The 22,921-nt window shown below is 34.2% G+C and overlaps 2 protein-coding genes across 11 annotated transcripts; one reads left to right on the forward strand and one right to left on the reverse strand.

The window, feature by feature from the left end:
- Positions 1-1,569: 1,569 nt before the first annotated feature.
- Positions 1,570-16,991, forward strand: ATRX (P-loop containing nucleoside triphosphate hydrolases superfamily protein). 10 transcript variants are annotated; one of them, XM_020684801.3, is made up of 28 exons: positions 1,575-1,697; positions 2,122-2,242; positions 2,318-2,357; positions 2,552-2,774; positions 3,237-3,299; positions 3,385-3,480; positions 3,559-3,651; positions 4,770-4,960; positions 5,037-5,283; positions 5,944-6,057; positions 6,844-6,927; positions 7,464-7,997; positions 8,742-9,043; positions 9,155-9,245; positions 9,324-9,539; positions 9,907-10,026; positions 10,666-10,832; positions 10,918-11,059; positions 12,542-12,691; positions 12,769-12,824; positions 12,906-13,206; positions 13,857-13,989; positions 14,508-14,569; positions 14,808-15,034; positions 15,174-15,377; positions 15,468-15,546; positions 15,622-15,890; positions 16,214-16,991. In XM_020684801.3, exons 4-28 carry the CDS (start codon positions 2,598-2,600, stop codon positions 16,653-16,655), a joined length of 4,560 nt encoding a protein of 1,519 aa, XP_020540460.1. In that variant the 5' UTR covers positions 1,575-1,697; positions 2,122-2,242; positions 2,318-2,357; positions 2,552-2,597; the 3' UTR covers positions 16,656-16,991. The 10 variants fall into 10 exon arrangements, with proteins under 10 accessions (XP_012089372.1, XP_012089374.1, XP_012089375.1 ...); XM_020684803.3 differs by having other exon boundaries at positions 2,668-2,774; XM_020684802.3 differs by lacking the exon at positions 2,122-2,242 and having other exon boundaries at positions 1,599-1,697.
- A 46-nt stretch (positions 16,992-17,037) lies between these two features.
- Positions 17,038-21,052, reverse strand: LOC105647762 (vacuolar sorting-associated protein (DUF946)). The gene is made up of 2 exons (XM_012233981.4): positions 20,360-21,052; positions 17,038-19,087 (listed from the first exon to the last, which is right to left on the reverse strand). Exons 1-2 carry the CDS (start codon positions 20,472-20,474, stop codon positions 17,481-17,483), a joined length of 1,722 nt encoding a protein of 573 aa, XP_012089371.1. The 5' UTR covers positions 20,475-21,052; the 3' UTR covers positions 17,038-17,480.
- Positions 21,053-22,921: the final 1,869 nt, after the last annotated feature.

A 22,921-nucleotide genomic window follows, 5' to 3' on the forward strand; every position in this document is an offset into this window, starting at 1 on the left:
CTACAGTATTTATTAAAAAATTTATATTTTTATTGATTTCACCGTGTAAATATCAATTAATGTATCTTTTTAATATTTAATATTTAAGGTATTATTTCAAGTTATAATTAAGGTATCCTTCTAACTGAATTCAAATAACTTGCAGGAATGTTGTTAATTGTATTGGATTTTATTAATGTAATATTATTTTTATTTTCAATACATGCAATGCCAACCAAATTAATACAGCTCTCAAAAGCTTATTTCGGCTCGTTTTGTTTAACTGTTTATACTAATATTGTTAAAACGGACTCTGCAGGCTTTGAGCCAAAATGGGCCAATCCAAAAAATCCATTAAAACCGGGCTTTTTATGTTCAAGCTCGGGTGGGCCCATGGACGGGTGTAGATGTGTCTATTTCTAAAAAAATTTTAAATTTCTTTTTGCATTCATACTAAAAACTACTAATTAAATTGAAGTGAACAATCGATTAAATTCCACAATTAAACGTGTCCATGCGCAAATTCAGAGCATCTGAAAATTTTCAATGGTTGTAAAAATCTCTCATCTTTTTTAAAATTCTACCTGTAATAATTTTCATAATGATGATTTTACCACTCGTTTCACAAAGACTCACTCTAGCGCAACTGATAGAATCATCGTAATTTTTATCAGTTATCAATGCCTCCTAACTGAATTCCTTACAAAATGAATGCAACTTGGATGAAAATCAACTATCTAATTGCTAATAAATTTCTTACCATACTCTTATAACTTAGCTCTTTGGTATAAATCAATTATCATCACAACAAACTATTTGTCCTCCAATTTGAATAAGGAACAATTACTATCTATGTCAAAGATTGATCTCTTATTTCATTTTCAAACCAAAGCTTCCAATAAATAGAAGTAATTGAACCAAAAATTAATAATGCCACACTTCATATAACTCTGCAAAACTAGTATTATTAGCATTTGTATTACATATACGTACATTTATATTAACACGATTTAATAAAATTAATTATATGCATAATTATTAAAAATATATAAAAATTATAGGATCGAACTGTAGAGTCAACATATTGAGAATAATTTTTAATACAATCGCTTTCGTTTAAAAATAAATTAGTTTTTCATCTAGCCTTTAAAATATGAGGTAGAGAACAACCTTCGTAATAGAATAAAATTATGCAAAAAATGATTACTATTAAATGAAAAATTAATTAAAATACAATACAATTTTTACTCTAAAAAAAAGTGTTCTAGAGTCATTTTTTTTTTCTGATCAAATGACTGGTGTGTAATAATAATAATAATAATAATAATAATAATAATAATATAACATATTTTCTTTTTGATTATATTTTCGGGTTTGAAATTTAAATCTAAACATATTTTCCATTTCATTAAAAGAAAAAAACAGGGCGGGCAAAATTGCCGGGGAAGCTGCTCAGGCCATTGTGCAGTTGCAGTGGGTCCCACATGCGTGAACATTAGCACCGGCTATCAAACTAAAAATTTCAAAAAACTCCACGCCGAAACTAAAAATAACGAAAAAACCCACCTAATAAATAACCTAACACAGTGTATTACCCTACCAATAATTTTCTCTCTCTTATAAAAAAATCCCCAAAATATTAGAAAGATTTCCTTTTTCTCCCTCTGCTGAAAAACCCAGACCTGGATTCGATTCTCTCACTGCCCTAACCTTCTACGGTGAGTCACCAACTCCAACTCGCTCTCGCCATTCCTATTCGCCGATTTCAATGTCATTTGGAATTCCAAGTGCCTCTGTTACTTGTTTAATTTGGTTCTGAGTGGTCGTGAGTCAAAATTTATTGAATCGGTTGATTGTTTTACTGGTTTCATTTTTTGATTGATGCTCTTAAACTTTTTTTGTTGCTCTTTAGTGCGAGATACGGGGAAATGGAAAGTTGGCTAAGTTTAGTATAAGTGCTTTTACTGCTTCCGAAAGTTGAAACAGAATGCTTCATTTGGAAGTTTTAAAGCATGAGTTATACAGTTGGATTTGATTTGTATACTTTGAAATGTGTGATTAACTGTTTTCAGATTGATTTGTGAAAATCTTGCAACGAAAACCCTTGTTTATAATTTTGTAGAATTTCTTCTCCATTTTTAGATGCAGTAGATTGCCAAAAGCTCAGGAAATTGGTTCTTGTTGGTGCTTTTTAAGTCCTAGTGACCAACCGTCAGCTCTTTGTACTCCACAAGGGTTCTCAAGATTAAGTGCATGAGCTGAGGTCATTAGTGCAGTTTCCTTTTTTATTTTAGTTTTACAAATACAATGAGAAAGTAATGGCGTTTTATAATTGCAGTTGCCTGGTGGGGAAATGGCTTTGCAGAAATTTTTTTGAGGTCTGATCATTATGTTTGAACTAATATTACTGTATGAGTTCTTGCTTTACTGCTTTGATTACTAATGTTTAATTTTGTATGGCATCATTTCCTAGTTTCTTTTGGTGGTTTGCTTGCTTTATTTTGGCAAAGGATCTCAGTGGACACTGCTTTATCTTTGTTTGAGTAATGATATGATTGATTTCATCTTGAAGCTACTTCTTTGGAGGTCTAATGTACATCTGATGTGACTTGAGGAAGATGGATGAAAAAAAGGAGATAGTTGAAGAGGTTAAAAGTGCTTCTGGTGATTCTTTTATTGTTGATTCAGATGATGATGAGCCATCTGTATCTGGACAAGATGATGGAATGCATCCTGATGATGATGATGATGATGAGCCATCCGAATCGGGACAAGATGATGGAATACATGTTGAGGCAAGGATTGAAGATTTTTTCTACATTTTTTCTTTGTTTTCCTCTTCCTCATGCTCATAGGGTATTAAACATGTTTTTGGTCACATTGCCTTCAATTCATATGAAGTATCTATTCCAAAAGTTTAAACTATTTGACAGTTTCACCAATAACACCGACTATGTTAGGTCAGCAACAACTCACTCTTAACAAATATGGAACTACAAAATGATCACAAACACAATTACGTTGCACTTAATGTAGAAAATGGTTTTAGCTTGACAAATGGGCCTATAACGGAAGAACAACAGCAACACAAATAAAAAAATAACAACAAAAACATAAGCTTAAGTTAGTAATCATACACTTTGGGAGCCCATGATGAAGATCTTATACTAACAATAAATATTACTCACTGCTTGTGTATGCTTAAATTTTGTGGACCTTTCTTTGGAGTTCATTTTGTTCTTGTCTTCATTTTACAGGAACCTTTAACTGAGCAAGAAATAGAAGAGCTAGTTGCTGAGTTCTTAGAAGTTGAGAGCAAGGTATCATCGGCTTTTTTTTCTTGCTTAGTTTCCAACATTCCATTTTGTTAGTCTGTTTTAGAAGGTTAGCTGATTCTCATTTTAGGCTGCAGAGGCTCAAGAGGCACTCGAACAGGAATCACTTTCCAAGGTGGAAAATGATGTGAGAGAGGAGTTGGCACAAATGCTTCACCGTGATGATGTTAGTTCTTTTTTTCATTGTTTACCTTTCTTTGAATTTTATGAATTTGCCCAATCATTTTGTTATGTTTAATGTTAGCTGGAAGCAGCAGTCAAAGATGAGATGACTACCTTCAAGGAGGAGTGGGAGACAGTGCTGGATGAGCTCGAGACTGAAAGTGCTCATTTGTTGGTTTGCTTCTTCCTTCAATTTGAGTAAAATCTTTGGTTCTTATTATAAATTTCTGCGCCTTCATGTATCTTGAGGCTATAATCATTTGTGCCCCTCCTTGTGATGTTAAAGTTAGGGGTATCAAAATCGGTTGGCGTGTCGGGTTAGACACAGATTCGCCTAACACGTAACATGATTAGGGTCAACATGAACACGACCCATTTAATAATTGTGTCAAATTTCTCAACACGAACACGACATGAAAATTAAGCAGGTAACACGAACACGACATATGTAACTCGCCTAATATCATAAATAGGTTAAGTGGGTCGTGTTGACCTGTATACCACCCATGTAACCCGCTTAATATCAAAAATAGGTTAAGTGGGTCGTATTGACCCGTATATAACCCACTTAACCTGCTTATGATATTTTTAAATTTTAACCTATTTAACTCAAATCATATTTAAAAATAAAATTTTATATATAAAATGTATAGATTTTCCAAGATTCATAACTAAAATAAAAAAATTAATACAAAAATAAATTGTAAATAGGGTTTTAGTTGGGTGTTTTTATTTGACACTAAAATTATCTCTTCACCCTAAAATAAACAGGTTACTCGATTAACTCGCGTATCAATCCGTGACACGACACGTTTATATTCGTGTCATAAATGGGTGACCCGTTTATGATACGAACCCGTTTAACCTCAACTCTAATCCGTTTATTTTGCATGTTAGACGAATCGTGTTCGTGTGTCATGACCCATTTTGACACCCCTAGTTAAAATGAATACTTCTTCTTTTGATATGGATTTAAGTTCTTGGTTACTTGTCCAACCTTATCTATAAACCCGTTTTCAACTTTATCCTCAACATTGCCTAACAATGACCTCTATGGTTTTTCTCTCTTCAGTATCCACCTCATTTTTATAATTTGATTGTTGCCTTTGGTCAATGAGATAAATATTGGATGATGATAAACATATTTTAATGAGCCATTATTACAATTATATTCGTTGAACTGTATTCTTCTTATGTCAGGTGCAATTAACTCAACTCACTGATGATTTCTTGTTGGATATGTGGTTGTCCTTCCCCCCTTTATGTCTTTCATTTACAATTTTCTCTTAACAGGAGCAACTTGATGGGGCTGGCATCGAGCTACCAAGCCTGTATAAGTGGATTGAAAGTCAGACTCCAAATGGTTGCCATACTGAAGCTTGGAAAAGAAGGGCGCACTGGGTAGGATCTCATGTGACCAGTGAAGTTACAGAGGTAGTAGCTGATGCTGAGAAGTATCTCCAAAGCCACAGGCCTGTAAGAAGGTATGTTGGTTCATGTTTTACATTGTGAATCTGCAGTCTTAGAAGTTCATTGAATGGATCCATGTTGTGTGTTCAGACGGCATGGGAAACTATTGGAGGAAGGTGCTAGTGGATTTCTGGAGAAAAAACTTTCTACAGATGGAAGCAAGGGAGAGGTGGCTGAAAATGGAGATGTTGATTGGGACTCTCTCAAGAAACTATTATCAGGGGGAATTGGTAAGGATGTTGCTTCATTTGGTAGCAAGTATTGGGCTTCTGTCTACCTGGCCAACACTCCCCATGAAGCTGCAGAGATGGGGCTCAAATTTCCTGGAGTCGATGAGGTCGATATTTAATTCTGATGCTTAATTTAAAACTTGTGACATTTCTGATTCCTACTCCTTTTTATCCTAAGCTTTTATCAACTGTGTAGCAACTAATTCTGTATCATGTTCCATTAATTGTGTCCAAGATGTCAATTTCTCTGTGCTTGTTAGAAAGCAATTTTTCCTTTTGGGTTTCTATTATGGTGATAATTTCCTTGTTTCCTTTCTGTGTTTGCTCTTTTATCATTAAAAAGAGAAGACTGTCAGAAGTCTGAACATAGACTTAAGATCCAAACAAATAAACAATTCCTCTACCCAAATCCCAGCCTACCAGGATTTTTGCCAAGGCTTGTTGCATATAAAAACTATTCTGATTCAGTTACTACACACCGACAAATTATCTCATTTCCAAACCTGGGAGCTCTTCTGTTGGTTTACTGTTTCAGAAATAAAAATATTTAGTTCCTTAATATGTCAGTGGTTTGCTATTAACTTTACGAAATAGGCTAGAATTTTACTGTTTCTTATTACTTGGCTTTCTTTTAGCTGAACCAGTCAGTAATGTCTTTGTGATATTAATTTGTATCTCAAATTGATGAAGCATGCAAATTTCGAAAGGATGGTTCCTTAGTTGCCATCTTGACCTTATCTAGTTTTTTGACGTGTGATCTTCCTCAGGTTGAGGAAATTGAAGACATCGATGGTAGTTCCAGTGATCCATTCATTGCTGATGCCATAGCAAACGAGAAGGAACTACTTCTTTCCGAGGAACAAAGAAAAAATTATCGAAAGGTTTGTTAATGTTGTTGTGCTCCATGTTTGTATCAATCATTCCTCAAGTTCTGATTTCAAGCTAACTAATGTTGATTTCTAATCTTAATGCTGAAAAGGATTACTTATTTTGTTTGGTGTGCTGTGTGCCTCTATTTGAACAAAATTACATTTAAGGTTATTAACAATCATGTTGGTCCAAATGCTGTCTAGTTGCATCTGTGAAGTTTGAAAAACCTATTGTGTGGGTGAATGGAATTTTCTTTAGTCTTGGGATCTCCAGACATGCACTTGTTGTGGCTTGTTGCTGGATAGCCCTTCTGTCTAGATTGTTATTTAATTGGTCATGTAGTGCATTTGGCAATAATATTGGATCCCTGTCACTTCTGTGGAACTTTTAATATTAATAGATCTTTTTTTTTTGCTTGTTAACATTTTTCTTGACAGCAATTAAGTTTACAAGAAAGCAATGGATGAATATTTTATTTTATCTGGTAATGGCAGCTATACTTTTTCCTTTTTAAGCATCTGCCTTGTGGTAATATTGAATGGATTTTCATCTGTCTATCTGCTTCTTCTTATGATAAAATAAAATGCCTGCTTGTTTCACCTATGATCTCATCAACTTGTATCTTGTTTCATTTTTTTGCACATGTTTACTTGATGCACTCTTGAATATTAAGACCTATTGGGACTTCATGCAACTTATATTTTGTTAGTTTATAATAGTGATTGTCCAGTTTTCTTTTGATTGTATGCGCAGACAATATCTGAATTTGTATGGTTCTTATCTTTGTACATTCAAAGGTCAAAGAGGAAGATGATGCAAGAATTGATCAAAAACTTCAGCTTCATTTGAAGCAGAGGAGGCATCGTAAGAGATCTAAACAGGTCTTGATTCTTAGCACTTTGGTTTTGTTCATTGATTTGGTTTAGATTCCAATTCTAAATTTTTTAATTTGTGGGTTCTGGCTTCACAATTGGTATAATTGAATAATAGAACTCAAACTTGTCATGCGTGATCATTTGTATGGTTATCTGTACTTGATAGAATCGTAGATTCATTCTTTTGTTTTCCACCTTTAAATGAATTATCCAAAGCAATTTTGGTGCGGTCTTATCAAGAATATTATAACTCGGTATGGTTTTCTATCTAACATTTTCAGTTCAAAAGGGTCTTGGTTTTTTGAGTGATTGTGGTTCAAGAATGTGCTTGGTTACTGTAAAATTGGACATCCTTTTCAAATAATTTACATTCCAATTATATATATATATATATATATATAGATACCTTTCATTTAGAGCTCTCATTGGATTATTGAATATATATATATATATATATATATATAGATACCTTTCATTTAGAGCTCTCATTGGATTATTGAATTAGGCTGCCATTAATAAAAGAACTCAATTCTGTTGATCAGGTAATGGAAGGTAACGTAGATGATCTGCTGCCTCTGAGTGACATTTCTAATGAGAAAACTCATGAAGATGGGGGAGATGTATCGAGTAACCCTAACGAGTTTGCAAATGAAAATTCGAAGAAAGATGTGTCTGAAAGTTCTAAGAACTTGGATGTGGAACAACCAACTAGTAATGGCAATTCAGAGTTTTCTGAACCTGATGTCATTGAACACAGAAGGTCGAAGCGTCCAAATGAGAGCGAGGAACCAAAAATTGACGCTAAAAGGATTCGGCCTGTTATCATAGACAGTGATGATGAAGATGTTGGGATAGATAAATCAGTTTCAACTGCCACTAAAGTGGAGAATGAGTCAACTATGCCAGAAAACAGTGGGGACTTTGGTGCTGATGGCCATCTTTCACAGGGTGTGAACAAGGAATTTCAATGTACTGCCTGCAATAAAATTGCTTTGGAAGTGCATTCGCATCCACTTTTGAAAGTAATTATTTGCAAAGATTGCAAATGTCTAATGGAGGAGAAGATGCATGTGAAGGTACGGATTTTAATAATATCTAATATCATAATTAAGTTAATTCACATAGGCAACAGTGACTTATGATTTTTAAATCACCATATATGCACACTTAAATTTCTATTGGTATGTTATAGTTTTGATAATATTGGTGTACACTAATAAAATTTTGCTGGGTACTCTTTTCATATGTGGGGAATATTTTTTTCTTCCAACATGCCCTGGAATTAGTTTATTGACTGACCAACATACAATCTTCATGTACTTACTGGAAAACTTATGCTTGCTTTTATGAGTAACAAAGATACTAAGGTTAAAAATGATTGGTGGATGAATGGAGCACACTATGAGGTTCTTGGTCATGTTTGTGTGTTAAAACCATGAGACACAGACATGAGGAAATAAGCATTTTTATTTGGGGTGATCTACTCATAGTACATTGCAGCAAACTCAAGCCTTTCCTTTTTTAAAAAAAAAAAAAAATTTCAGGGAGTGTAATGTTCATGAATACTACTTTTTTTCTTGTTTGCTGAAGCTCAATATTTTGGGAAATTACTGAAGTTTTTGGAAGCAAACTGCTTGACCCACTTACCTGGAGTATTTTGATTGCTGCATCACTAGTTGATTGTTGTTGTTTCCGTTACTATAATTGCTTGTCCTTCTAAGTAGCCTACAAAAATCCATTGTTGTTGATTACTTGGTAGCTTTTCTTTAGATAAGGGTCCTTGTCTTTTTAAGACATTTGAGTTTCGTTGAGCTAATTAGTTGTTGCAGGATTCTGAGTGTTCTGAATGCTATTGTGGATGGTGTGGACGAAGCAATGACTTAGTAAGTTGCAAGTCATGCAAAGTATTATTCTGTACCACTTGTATAAAAAGGAATATTGGTGAAGACTGCTTGTCTAAGGCACAAGCTTCTGGCTGGCAATGTTGTTGTTGCTTACCCAGTCAGCTACAAAGATTGACATCTGAATTGGAGATAGCCATGGGATCAGGAGATCTAATGGATACAAGCTCTGATAGTGAATCAGAGGACTCTGATGCAGATACAAACATTGCTGCAATCAGGTACATAATAATTGCTTATGAGATTGATGTTCATAGTTATTACTTTCTTTGTTTGTCTAAGGTATGAGCCTTATCATTTATAATTCTCAAATCTCATCATTTTTGTATCAGCAGTAAGAGGAGGAAGAAGAAGAAGATACGGAGGATTCTTGATGATGCTGAATTAGGAGAAGAGACCCAGAAGAAAATTGCAATTGAAAAGGTGTCTTATGTTTGATAATGTATTCAGTCAAATCAAGTATTTAAGCACTAAATTATCAAAATTTTGCATCATATTTAGGAGCGTCAAGAACGTTTGAAGTCACTGAAAGTACAGTTTACTGGCAAATCCAAGGTGATGAAATCTGCAAGCTGCAATGGAAACTTACCTGAAGGTGCTACTGTTGAAGTACTTGGCGATTCTGCCACAGGTTATATAGTGAATGTTGTGAGGGAAAAAGGTGAAGAGGCTGTGAGGATTCCTCCAAGCATATCAGCTAAATTGAAAGCCCATCAGGTTTTATTTCTATACTTGTGGAGTTCTTAACACTGTGTAGTTTTTGTTACTTTTTCCCAGCCAAATTGTTTAAGATATTGTTTCATTATGATATCTTTCTGCTTCTTGAGCCCTAACAATAATGATGTTGGTTGATTCTCAGCTTCCTCACCACTTCTAAAATTTAAATTTTAGTGATGATTCAGGAATTTAGCCCTTTATCTCTTTTGCTATTTCAATGAGGGGAATTATGTGCCCAATGTGGGAAATGAGTCCCTTGATGGAGGTTCATTATTGATATTTAAAGCTCATTTATGATTCTGGTCTTTGGTCATTACTTTCAAATGTGTTGTTAAGTTCTTTTTCTAAAGCTAATTTGAAATTGCAGGTGGCAGGGATAAGATTTATGTGGGAGAACATTGTTCAGTCAATTGGGAAAGTAAAATCTGGAGATAGAGGTCTTGGTTGCATTTTAGCTCATACAATGGGCCTGGGAAAAACTTTTCAGGTACCAAGTTCTGCTGCTTGCCTTTCTTTTTTGGCTGTTAATAATCAGCTGCTATAGACCCTGAGATATAGACGAAATGATAAATAAAAAAAAAACAGCATGGACACTTGCATCTACAACTCCAAAAATACAGTTAGTGACCATATTAAAGCAAATAGACTGCCATCATAACCTTTATGTAGCATACTTCCCACAAAATAAGCAGCTAATTCAACATACAATAATGTACTAACTCCAACGAACTTAAAAGCTCTTATAACTCTAAAAGTAAAAGAGAGGAGTAAAGAAGAGAAAATGAAGATGCAGTGCCAGTAGATAGGACACACACACACACACACACACACAGAGAAGCAAGCAGAGGTACTGGAAGCTGATAAACAAAATAACCTCAGCATCATCAAGCCTACCCAGCCTCTCTTGTCTCTATTCATTGATAATCACGGCTATGTCTCCACTTATTTGGTGGTCAGAATAATACCATGTTTCTATAATATAAACTACCAATAGTTGTGGATCCATTGTTTTTATTTATCAATGGTGATGCTGGCAGTGGAGGGAAGTGAACTTTGGTCCTTGCACTCCCAGTCTTACCACTTGGTTGCAACATGCAGTTTTCTGATTGGCAAATTCCATCTGCAGGTCATAGCTTTCCTGTACACTGCTATGAGAAGTGTTGATTTGGGATTAAGAACTGCACTTATTGTTACTCCTGTGAATGTGCTTCATAATTGGCGGCAGGAGTTCATGAAGTGGAGGCCTTCAGAAGTCAAACCCCTCCGTGTTTTTATGCTGGAAGATGTATCAAGGTTTAATGATATACTCTTTTCTTTTTTTCTATTTTGGTTATATGAAGAAAAATAAATTTTACACTGATGTGTTTGTTGCCATTAGGGAGAGAAGAGTGGAGTTGTTTGCAAAATGGAGAGCTAAGGGTGGTGTTTTTCTGATTGGCTACACTGCTTTTCGAAACTTATCTTTTGGAAAGAATGTCAAGGATCGAAACATGGCTAGGGAACTTTGTTATGCTTTGCAGGTAACTGTCATGTTCCCTGGAACTCAGCACAGCTACATCAATTAAGGATTTTAGTCACTTGTACGCTTCATGTGCATTGTTTGGTTTCAAACTCACTGCGTTGATGAATCTTTATTTCCCAAATATGAAACCAATTTGTTCTTCTTGGGTTTTCATTTTTGTGCCAAAAGAAAAGAGCTGTACACACACACACACACACACTAGTCATTGCATTTTGCCTGGATAAAATACAATATGTGAAAAATCGTGGGTACAAATGATACTTTATGCATCAATACTAGCAAATTTTCATCTTCTTATTTTTTTTTTGGGCGGGGAGGGGGGGGAAGGAAAACTCTTGTGTGCTTGTGACTTTTTCAGTTCATAACTAGACTGTATTCATAGAATGGTTGATTTGAATCATTATCTGCTGGACCACTGGTATTGTTGGATTTAAGTCAAATGCTCCTTGAAGTAAGAGTTTTTTATTGATAGCAAGGAGCATGAGACGTTCTTTTAGTGAATGAACTTGTTGGAGGAAAGTGTATATTTGTCAATTGTGTTGGATTCTATTTGAATTTTGTTCCCTTGTTCACCACCACTGCCCATTTGTGTTTTTCCCATTGACCCCTTAAAAAGAGTTTTATTATGGGAGAGAGAGAATTGTAATAGGAAGGACAAGCAATCATCACACTCTAATTAAGACATAAGTATAAACGACATTTGAGAAGGGGAAAGGTAGAAAAGTAAAGAACACCTGGTATGCTGAATAATGCATAAAGCCGCTGCTCTGAATGCCCCTCGAAGAGTAAGCCCTCAAAAAATTATTATTATCATACTTGTTATTATTTTAATTTCTTCAAATTTGAGTCTTCGTAGGCAGGAAATACACAGTTCTTATGAAAGAAAGGAAAATCAAATTTTGGTATTACAGTGAGCTTAATGTTGTTTATATGGTATATACCCTCTCTTTATCAACTGTATTGAAGTTATTGAAAATCACACCATCTTGAAAAAGTGAGCTCTGCTTGTACCTGTAATTATAATATGATCAGCCTTTCCTTTGTTAAAGAAATTGTCCAAAAACAACCTGAAATTGACCTCTTCTCAGTACATATTTTTTCTCAAATTTCTGAACTTAAGCCTTCAAAAAGCTTCTAAAAGCTGTTGAATACTTTCTGCTTTTAATTGTACTGGTATGGCCACTAGATCTGTTGAAAGGGCAAAGTTCGTAGGATAGATGCTCAAACTTACAACTGTTCCTGAAACCCATACCAGAATCTATGTAATGTAGGTTTAGCTATATTTTGCATGCCTGCAGGTAAGTTTATGGAGCTTTTTTATATTCTAATCCACGTCCCTTGTCAGAGTACCATTTTTGTAAATATTGGACTTCGGCCATTTCATATGGTTGTTACTTTGGATCCACAAGACTAATCATAGATCTTCAATTGGTGCTTTTAAATGTTCAATTTGTTCATGAGATTTCTTTTCAATTGTCAGGATGGACCCGATATACTTGTTTGTGATGAAGCCCATATGATTAAGAACACCAGAGCAGATACAACTCAAGCATTGAAGCAAGTGAAATGCCAAAGGAGGATTGCATTAACAGGGTCACCTCTTCAGAACAATCTAATGGAGTATTATTGTGTAAGTTTGTAAACAAACTGAATATATTCTTATTTTTCTGTTTGCTGGGTCTTTGATTGTATTTATGTGTTGCACAGATGGTTGATTTTGTAAGAGAAGGTTTTCTTGGTAGCAGCCATGAGTTTAGGAACCGGCAAGACTTCTTCCCTAGACTGTTGTGGTTACTGTCACCCTTTTACTTGTTTTCTCTTAATTATGTTTGCCTTGGTTGCAGTTTCCAAAACCCTATAGAGAATGGACAACATACTAATTCAACTGCATATGATGTGAAAATTATGAATCAAAGGTCACATATCCTTTATGAACAATTAAAAGGATTTGTGCAAAGAATGGACATGAGTGTGGTGAAGAAGGACCTGCCACCTAAAACTGTCTTTGTAATAACTGTAAAGCTTTCTCCTTTGCAAAGGAAGTTATACAAGAGGTTCCTCGATGTGCATGGATTCACAAATGACAAGGTTTCCAGTGAAAAGATAAGGAAGAGTTTTTTTGCTGGATACCAGGCATTAGCTCAGGTGTGTTTTCAATTATGATGTTGTGTTTCTTAGCTTGTTTATTTATATACATAGAAGAACAGAAGTTTCAACACTTCCTGTGCTACTTTATTTACCAGATATATGCATGTGGCGTTTTAAATTGAGATTGCAGAAGTGCCAGGGTAAGTTCCTTGCAGTTGGCACTTACTGCACTATGATTATTTAAAAAGGGTAAAAATAGCAAAATCACTCAAAATCAATAGCTTAATTAACCAGAATCGATAGAAAGATGCAACAAATTAGTACTTTTACTGGGAGAAAAAAAACGTTGTAATAATTACCTCATCTGGCAAAGAATCTTTGAATCAAGTTATGGATGGAAAAATCTGTGAGAAATCTTGAAATGAAGAGGCAATCGAACTTCTCTTTGATAAAATGTTTTCTGGAACTTGAAACAAAGAAAAGGAAGTGTCTTTTTCTTTCTAAAGATCTGGCTGGAAGATCAAATAAAGATGCTGTCTACTAACTGTTTGGTAAAATAAGGAGTATACTAGTGGCTTTAACAGCAAAGATTTTAACGATCTGTTTCAGTCATTGATACACGCTGTTACATTATATTATTATACTTTAAATCAATTATCTTTTTCTCTGCCTGCTTATTTTACTGACAACTTTACTGTTGTCGGTAGATATGGAACCATCCTGGGATTCTTCAACTCAGAAAAGATAAAGATTACGTTAGTCGTGAGGAAACTGTTGAGAATTTTAATGCAGATGAAAGTTCTAGTGATGAAAATGTAGATTATAATACAATTATTGGAGGTACGCCTTCATTTTTTTACCATTCTTTTCTTTCTTTCTTTTTTTTTTTCAATTTCTTTGATGTGCTGATAATTGTACATGCTGGATACGTTCTGGACATACTGATTTAGAGGTTGAATTATTTTTTATTGTTGTGAATTGTTGCTAATTATTTTTTGAGTTAATTTACCATTGGCTAAACTTTATGCTTTTGCTTTCCTATGAACCTATTAGAATCTAATTCTTAAAGCTTTTGTATTCCTTGAAAGGATGTTCATTTACTGGATAAGTGGCTGCCATATGGCTGTTTTCATAAGATCTAACCAAAAAAAGTCTAAGGCATGCAGAACTCAAGGGAGGATGGACTGTAGAAATGCTTCTGCTGTATTAAGTGCATATTGGCATGCTGTGGCTTTTGTCATTCATAATACTTCTGTTTGGCTTGTGTTTGCAATACATTGTATAATTTCCGTCCCTCTTCCATAATCTTGTGTCCATCTCTGTGCGTTTGTTTAATGATTGTGTTCAATGTTCAACAGAGAAGCCAAGGAATGCTTATGATTTTATGCAAGGGAAAAATGATAATGGATTTTTTCGAAAGGTATGTATGCGACAAATTATGCTAGTGATGTAAACATATCTGCTCATACAATTTTGAAAAAAAAAAAAAAAGGGGTTTCTGTTACTACTAAGATATGCATTCATTTGGTATGGCTTTTAACCATTATCTAATTATATACGTGCCTCACTGTCTGAATATCCTCTGAATTCCAACATGTTCATTTTCAATATATACTTCCTTTCTCCCTATCATCTTGTTGATGGATGGAATTTTCCAGGATTGGTGGAATGATCTTCTTCATGGAAATAATTATAAAGAACTTGATTACAGTGGCAAAATGGTATTGCTGCTTGACATTTTAACCATGTGTTCTCTGGTGGGTGATAAGGCATTGGTTTTTAGCCAGAGCATACCCACCTTAGATCTCATTGAATTTTATCTTTCAAGATTGCCTCGACATGGAAGAAAGGGGAAGTTTTGGAGAAAAGGAAAAGACTGGTACAGGTGGGTGCTTATTGCCATTCACCTTTGACTATCCAGGAGTCCTTTGTTTTTTACTAAAGATCTCAATATGGACATGAGATTATTTGGAATTGAAATAAAAAGAAATTGTAAAGTTCATTTTCTTTGATTTACCCAACAGGCTAGATGGAAGAACAGAGAGTTCTGAAAGGCAAAGAATGGTTGAGAAGTTTAATGATCCTGAGAATAAAAGAGTCAAATGCACTCTGATATCAACGAGAGCTGGATCTCTAGGGATTAATCTTCATGCTGCTAACCGTGTAGTTATTGTCGATGGTTCTTGGAATCCAACCTATGATCTTCAAGCCATTTATCGAGCTTGGAGGTTGGTTTGACTAATGATTTTCTTCTAATTGGAAAATCAAGCATTTATATCATATGATTGAAAATAACAGAAATATTTCCAACTTTTCAGGTATGGCCAAAAAAAGCCAGTGTTTGCTTACAGATTGATGGCACATGGAACTATGGAAGAAAAAATCTATAAGCGTCAGGTAATGGAATAAGAATTGATGTTGAATCAGTTGCCTTCTCTCTGGGAATTTTGATGAATAGAAGGGTTTAAACAGGTGACTAAGGAGGGGCTTGCTGCAAGGGTAGTTGATAGACAACAAATACATAGGACTATTTCTAGAGAAGAAATGTTGCACCTCTTTGAATTTGGTGATGATGAGAATACTGACCCTCAAATTGAGCTTGGACAAGAAGTTAGACAAACAGATGACCAGAACATGAGCTGCCAAGTTGGAACTTCACTGAAACAGAATTTGCCTCTTTCTCATGGAAGCTGCTCTTCTGACAAGTTAATGGAGAGATTACTTGGCAAGCACCATCCGAGGTTCTCTCTCTCTCTCTCTCTCTTCAATGTTCATTTTTCTAATCTTTTCTTATCTGGATTCACCTCGACTTTCACACGTTACTGAAAATTGGAATTATTTTCTTCTCAAAAAAGGAAAACTGGGATTATTTAGTATTGTTTGACCGAGTATATTTTCTTGAATAAATAATAGGGCCCTGATATATTTATGTTCTGTATTTTAACTTCCATTGCTCGGTTATGATTTTCTTTCTGCATTTGGAGTTTGAGAATTATAGTCTTTCTGAAATGTGGGGACTGAATTTGACATGAAAATGGTACCTGATTCATTGACTCTCATTTAGGTGGATTGCCAATTATCATGAACACGAGACTCTTTTGCAAGAGAATGAAGAGGAAAAACTGACTAAGGAGGAGCAAGACATGGCTTGGGAAGTATATAGGAAATCATTAGAATGGGAGGAAGTGCAGCGAGTTTCTCTTGATGAATCCACATTTGATCGAAGGCCACCCATGCCAAATGCTGTTCCATCTGTACCTGATCCAGGCAACCTGCCTACATCAAGCATGGCTGCCCCTCCTACTCCTGAGACTTCCTGTTCCATTGTTGCATCTTCCAAGGGCATCTTAAGAAGTCGAACAGTGCATCGGAAATGCACTAATCTTTCTCACTTGCTGACTCTTAGAAGTCAGGGAACTAAAGTCGGCTGTACTACCGTATGTGGGGAATGTGCCCAGGAGATTAGCTGGGAGGATCTTAACAGAGATGGCAAGATGGCACGCTGAAGAATGCTGTCATCTGTGTTTGTTCATACATGTGATTTCAAATGTAATTTATAATTATTATTGTGAAGGGCAGCTGATGTATCAATGTCATTTATTTCAGTAGGTATTAGCAATTACCTACTATTTGTCATTTTTGTTTATCCAACAAGAGTTGGAATTTTTGGGTGGGTGATTGATTGTAAATTTATACCAGAGTCCAGAGGGTGTTAATCCTTTGTAAATTTCAGATTAAACGATATCTAATGTGTAATTCTTGAAAGCCAAACTCCATTGTTCTTGGTGTGTAACCAAAACTGACACTTACAGAACTTATGTTGATACGCGTTTTTAACTTCCCTTTCGGATCTCTTATGCTGTAACTATAGTAATCATCGAACCAAAATTGCTGGCGGTGCAACCCAAAAAAAAAATTGCAAATTTCTTTTTGACAGCGTTTAATACTTCTAAAAACACCTCACTCCATGGTCAAGCATCAATATTTCTTAGTACATAGAATACTAATACTAGAGGCAGTACACATTTCAAATGACAGTATAAGCCAATGTTGGCAACCAATTATGTTGATTTCTTCTCGTTTTGGCTTTAGCGCAAATGCACCTCACCTGCAACCTTCATATCTACACAGGATTGCTTGATGCTTGTAACACAAGGCAAAGCATACATGAAGAGGAAAAATGGCCTTCTTGCATGTACAACAAGAAGAGCATGCTACAGTTGACATTTCAACTGCAGATACCTGTGTTTTCGCTGAACTCTCTATCAACATAACCAGGCAGTAAAGAAAGTGAGACAATAATATGCAATGAGAATTCACATGCAGCAAATTCAACCAGATATTTCATCTCCCAACCAGTTTCGTTTTTCCTTCGGTCCAGTTGGCCCCTCCTCACCATAAAGCTCTGTTGGGAAAAGGTCAAAGATGTTCTCTACCGAAAACCGAACAAAGAACGGGAGGAGATTAATAATCTTATCTACTTCGGATCGTGAGTCATACAAAATGGTTGGACCCCATTCTCTCATAAACTGCAACCAAAATGGTTCTGTGACAACTCCATCGCCAAGATACTCTGCAGCAACAAGCTGATACATTTGGCTTGAATCCACATAATATTTGCTTCTAGCAGCATCATTCCTCACTCCAATTCCAAGCTTTGTTGACCCTTGAAGGTAAGTGCCAGGGCGAGGGAAACTAGCATGACCGTTCTTTGATGAATAAACAACTGGCCTATTACCTCCTATGAATTCCAAATCAGATGCATCCACCCACTGACCACCACTGTGCTGAGAGAAGAAGACTTGCCATAGTTCTCCTGTGAAGTTGCTTATACGCAGTGTGAAGTGCTCCCAGTCACCAACATGTTCCCCAACCTTGGTCATAGGTATGCTCATTAGACCCACTTTCAGGGTGGCTGGTCCGTTAAAGGGACAAAATACCCACATCGCAATATCAGTAAAAGTTCCTCCTAATGCTGGTTTCACATGAACATAAAGTTCAGCACTCTCTAAATCTCCTCTTTTGAGATTATTTCTTGCATCATCCTCATTTGGCAAATCTATCCAATATTCCCCATCATTTGACCCTCCACTAGGCAAGTTCGAACCCCTATAGTCAATTGGTTCACCCTTCTGCTTGCCTTCTTGGTATAAAAGTGCTCCATTTTTGAAGAACCACTGGACTGATGATGGCAAGTACTCTTCATCCGGATGGAAGAATACAGTAGGGCCATAGTGCTTAATGAGTGCATGAATCTGGTCCAGATTTGGCATCGCTTTTAGTGCGTCGTCAAAATTCTTTAAGCATGCAACATCTAGCAAATCATCTTCAGATTTTAAGTAGGTGCCACAGTAGAATGTTCCAACAGAAACACCTTCAGCAAACATTCCCCTTCTGCAGGGTCTTATGTTCCATACACGAAATTGTTCTTTGTAAGTTTTTGAATCTGAGGAAAATATTAGCTTAAAAGTTTCACATTTTTCTGTAAGATCAGCCCGAATACACCTAACTTCTTCAACATTAGGCTCCTCTGGGCTGGTGGTAACCACAACGCCCATAGCCTTATAACCAGTTGGGGGGTTTGGCAACCAAAAGTAACCACTACCATTATCCTGTGGCCTGGTGCTCCAAACCAATGAGTAATTAAGGGGCTTCTTTAGAGCTGGAGAGTCTGATTTTGGGCCACTGAATTGGCCAACTTCAGGCTTCTGAATATTGGTGTCACGAGCAACAAGAACATACCCTCTCAATGGTTGGTCATTGGATTGACAGTAGTGGCCAAGGCAGTAAAAATCATCAGGGATCCCAACAGGTCTATAAAATGTGACTCCTTTCTGGTTTCCACGCAACAAGCTGCAGCTCCAAACTCTCTCAAATTGGTTAATTTTGAAGACTTCTAGTTCTCCTAGGTTTATACTTCCAGTAGCAAATCCTTTACCTGAGGACACAAAAGCACACCACTCATAAGCAAGCTGATTCATGGCATCTGCAAGCAAAGTCATAATTGGAAAATAGAATAATGCAGGCATCAAAAGTATAGTTCAGGTGTATATTCATGGGTTAATTAAATGATCCAATAAATAAATCGAAAGTTGAGTGTTTTTCAGTTTCAAACTCAACCAATACTCAACCAATATATGGATAATCTCTAAAATCATAAAAAAACCAATACAGCATGCTTTGCAATGAGCAAAAAATATTTAAACTGCCCATCAACTTAATTTTTTTTTTCCCTCGAGTCCATGAACTAGAATTGATGATACAGTTCTTATACTACACTTTGGAAAACAGATGTTTCCAATTCTATGAATTGTTAAAAAATAAAAAAAAATAAAAGAAAACCCAAAAATGTAGCATCCATCCTAAAAGACAATCAAAGACATAAAACTTGGGAACATTAAAGAAACTAAAAGTAAAATATAGATTCCATCCCCTCGAAAAGAAGGAAAAGATAAGTATGATGTTGTAAGCATTAAAGCTTTAATTTTTTTTTTTTTTTTTTTTGAAAAGTGTCAAATGTCGTGCAAGCCTCAGCTTTCAAGGCATCCCAGATTCTCTAAGCTTGGACCAAGTTCATGAATGTGCTCGAACAAATATAGTCTGGAAAATACTAAAATTTAAAGAATTTAAGGCAAATTGATTTGATATAGTTCTTAAGATTGCCAGGAAGCAAATCTAAATGGGAAAAAAAAAAAAATCCTTATAGCATTCCATTTCTTGGTTTTAAATTTAAGAGTCTTCTTCACTATCTTTATTGTTTCACCCAAAATTTTTGGCTAAGCATTATGTGAAACTATCCATCTTCACCAAAAACATGATAGAAAGCTAAAAGCAAATCCATATGAATTGGCCACAACCAACTTTAAGCTTTCAAATATTATAGTCTTTTTAAAAAAAAAAAAAAACAAAATATATTTTGACAAAGATATGGCCAAAATTATCAGATCCTGATTTAGTTGTTGGTTGATCCACTGATATGGCCAAAATCAAATACCTCTACAAGTGATATACTGATAATTAGCATCTCAAACCCCAATTAAAGAACAAAGAAAACTCAATCAAATTTCAAACAAGAATCCCCTGATCATATACCATCAATAACCAAAAGAACAAACTAGAAATTTAAACCTCAAAATAATTTTCTTTTTTAAAAAAAAAAAAAAAAAAAAAGCTACTGCAGACTTCTTTTTGGGAGGCTAAAAGGCCATACCTTGAGGCCATTCAGGAATTGGAGCAGGCAAAGAGAAAGGTTCTGGTTCTGGCTCAGGAAAGTCCAATTCAGTAAGTTGGTTCCAGTAAAAACACTCACACCCAAACCCAAACATCCTTCAAGTCTCTTAATTAATCTCTTACAAAATCAAAAACCCACCAAAACCCAAAATCAGTTTCCAAATTCTTGATCCTTAGCCTCTTTAGAAATAGAAGACAAAGTCAGAGAAGGAGCTCTCCCTCTCTCTCTCTCTCTCTTCAATGGGATGACAATTTCAAAGAGAAAAGAAAAACAAAACAAAACAGTTACCAGATTCTTGATCTTTAGCCTCTTTAGAAAAAGAAGATAAAAGTCAGAGAAGATGCTCTCTCTCTTCAATGGATATTACAATTTCAAAGAGAGAGAAAAAAACAAAAAGAACAGATAGAGAGGAATGAGGAAGACTGAAAGAGAGTAAAAAAGGAGGCTTTATTTTATTTGCCTTGCAAAACTCTCTCTCCCTCTCTCAGAACTTAATCTGCATTTGTTTGAACAGAAGCTAGCAATTTATGCCCCGTGAGAGACTTGTTCAAGACCCACAAGAGAGAGAGAGAGAGGTGTACTTTGTCTTGAAGAGAGGTTAGAGTAAAATGGGAGGAACCAGGAGGGAAGGAAAGGAAAAGGAAGAGGTAGAGAGAGACAAAGCTTTGTGAATGACGCTATAATAATTAATTGTGCAGTACTTTGAAGATGTTGTGGGGTTTAGTTTAGTTAACTTGGTTTATCCATACTCCATACATGGTAAAGCTTCGCTAATCGGAGATTATTTAAAAACAAAATCATGAAATTTTTGTCTTAATATCTATTTTTAGTCATTTTTATTATTTAGAAATTAATAGTTTTACATTAATTCTATCATTGGTGGAAACGAAAAATATTGGGAGGCTAAAATGTTTTAAATACTAACAATTTAAAAATTAAATCATAATTAAACCTTAGCATTTCATAAATTAAATTGTTATATCATTTAAAATGTCAAAAATTTTAAAAATAATGAACTTATTTTTATAGTAATTTTTTATTTGTTTGTTGGGTTGATGGAATATGTTAATTCATATACACATAAAATGTTTAGAATTTAAATTTTATAAATTGTGAAAGCTATGAAACTTCATTATTATATCATTTGATTGATATTTTTAAAATAAAATTAAATGGTTTAGGTTCTATTATTAATAAAAATACAAAATTAAAAATGTTAATTTAGAATTAAAATAAAATGATGAAATTATTAAATTTTATGAGATATTTAAATTTCATTATCATTTCAAAATTACCTCTCAAATATCAAGTCAATATGTATAAAAAAAATATTAGTTTCAAAAATAAGACTTAAAGTGTCTCCAAAAATTTAAAAATTTTAATTTTTAACAACAATTAAAAAATTAAAACTAACTTTAAGTTTTTTTTTTTTTTTTACTAATAATTACAATAAACTAATACATTGCTTCCCTACTTGCTTTTCGTAGCGCGTGTGATCACGCTCCAATTATTGCTAATGAAATCATGAAATATTATTCTTGGCAAAAGTTTGTCAAAAACTTATTATATTTTAAGAATTTATCAAAAACTTGTTTTTAGACATCTGAATTTTTTTTAAATCAATTTTAAATCCACAAGAGGTTTCTTTAATGCTTCAAGTACTATGAAAAATTAATTAAGGGAAATATTTTTCTGATAAAAAAATATAAATTTTGAATTCATCATTTAAATATTTTTATAATCTTATAATTAACGGTTTTAATATTTCTTTATTATTACAAAAAGAATATTCTAAAAATAAATCGTTATCCGCAAAACAAACACAACTATAAATAATCTCTTTTAAACATAATTAATTTATAAAATTTGTATTTTTTTTGAAGAAAAAAATTTTTATATTTTTAATAACTATAAATATTGCAGAAATTGTAATGAAATAATATAATTGAATATATTTTTATTATAAATATTAAATTAAAATGACTTAATTATACTATTATATTAAATTTCATTACAATATTTTGTTAACAACGGATAAGATAAATGCCTTTCACGTGAAAGAAAAGTGAGGAAAAGGAGGAAAATGATATATAAAAAAAAAAAAGAAAAAAAGAGAAAAGATTAAAGGCCGCATTATTAAAAAAACAAAAATAAATAAATAGATGACGGCCAGCTGGTCGATGTGCAAATCAAGAGTCACTTTTCTTTGCTTCCATGTGTGTCTTCCCTTCTCCACAGGTATCTACACTTGGGTCAATTTATGTCCATTGAATTAAATTATTTTTTGTTTAAATTAAAATTTGTTTTAAATAAGGTAAAAAAAATTAATTTAAAAAGGCATAAAACCCGTATTTAAGTTAATTAATTTATTTTATACATAATTTTTGTAATTAATTTATTTTATTACCAATTTGTCTTTTTTTTTTCTCAATCAAAATAAATAATATACTTCTATTATTATTTTTTTTCAGCTCATTGAAAGAAAAGACTCTTTGCTTGAAATTATTTTTGTCTTGATGATAAAGATTGAAAAATAAGCAT

The sequence above is a fragment of the Jatropha curcas genome, chromosome 2, assembly GCF_041381405.1.
Source record: "Jatropha curcas cultivar XTBG-Jc1 chromosome 2, XTBG_Jcur_1.0, whole genome shotgun sequence".
NCBI classification, from domain to species: Eukaryota; Viridiplantae; Streptophyta; class Magnoliopsida; order Malpighiales; family Euphorbiaceae; genus Jatropha; species Jatropha curcas.

Coding starts and splice junctions, on each gene's coding strand:
- ATRX (XM_012233982.4), top strand. CDS start 2,598: ATGGATGAAAAAAAGGAGATAGTTGAAGAGGTTAAAAGTGCTTCTGGT. Junction 9,246..9,323: donor AGAAAATTGCAATTGAAAAG/GTGTCTTATGTT, acceptor CATCATATTTAG/GAGCGTCAAGAACGTTTGAA. Junction 10,027..10,665: donor GCCTGGGAAAAACTTTTCAG/GTACCAAGTTCT, acceptor TTCCATCTGCAG/GTCATAGCTTTCCTGTACAC.
- LOC105647762 (XM_012233981.4), bottom strand. CDS start 20,474: ATGTTTGGGTTTGGGTGTGAGTGTTTTTACTGGAACCAACTTACTGAA. Junction 19,088..20,359: donor AATTCCTGAATGGCCTCAAG/GTATGGCCTTTT, acceptor TTGTGTCCTCAG/GTAAAGGATTTGCTACTGGA.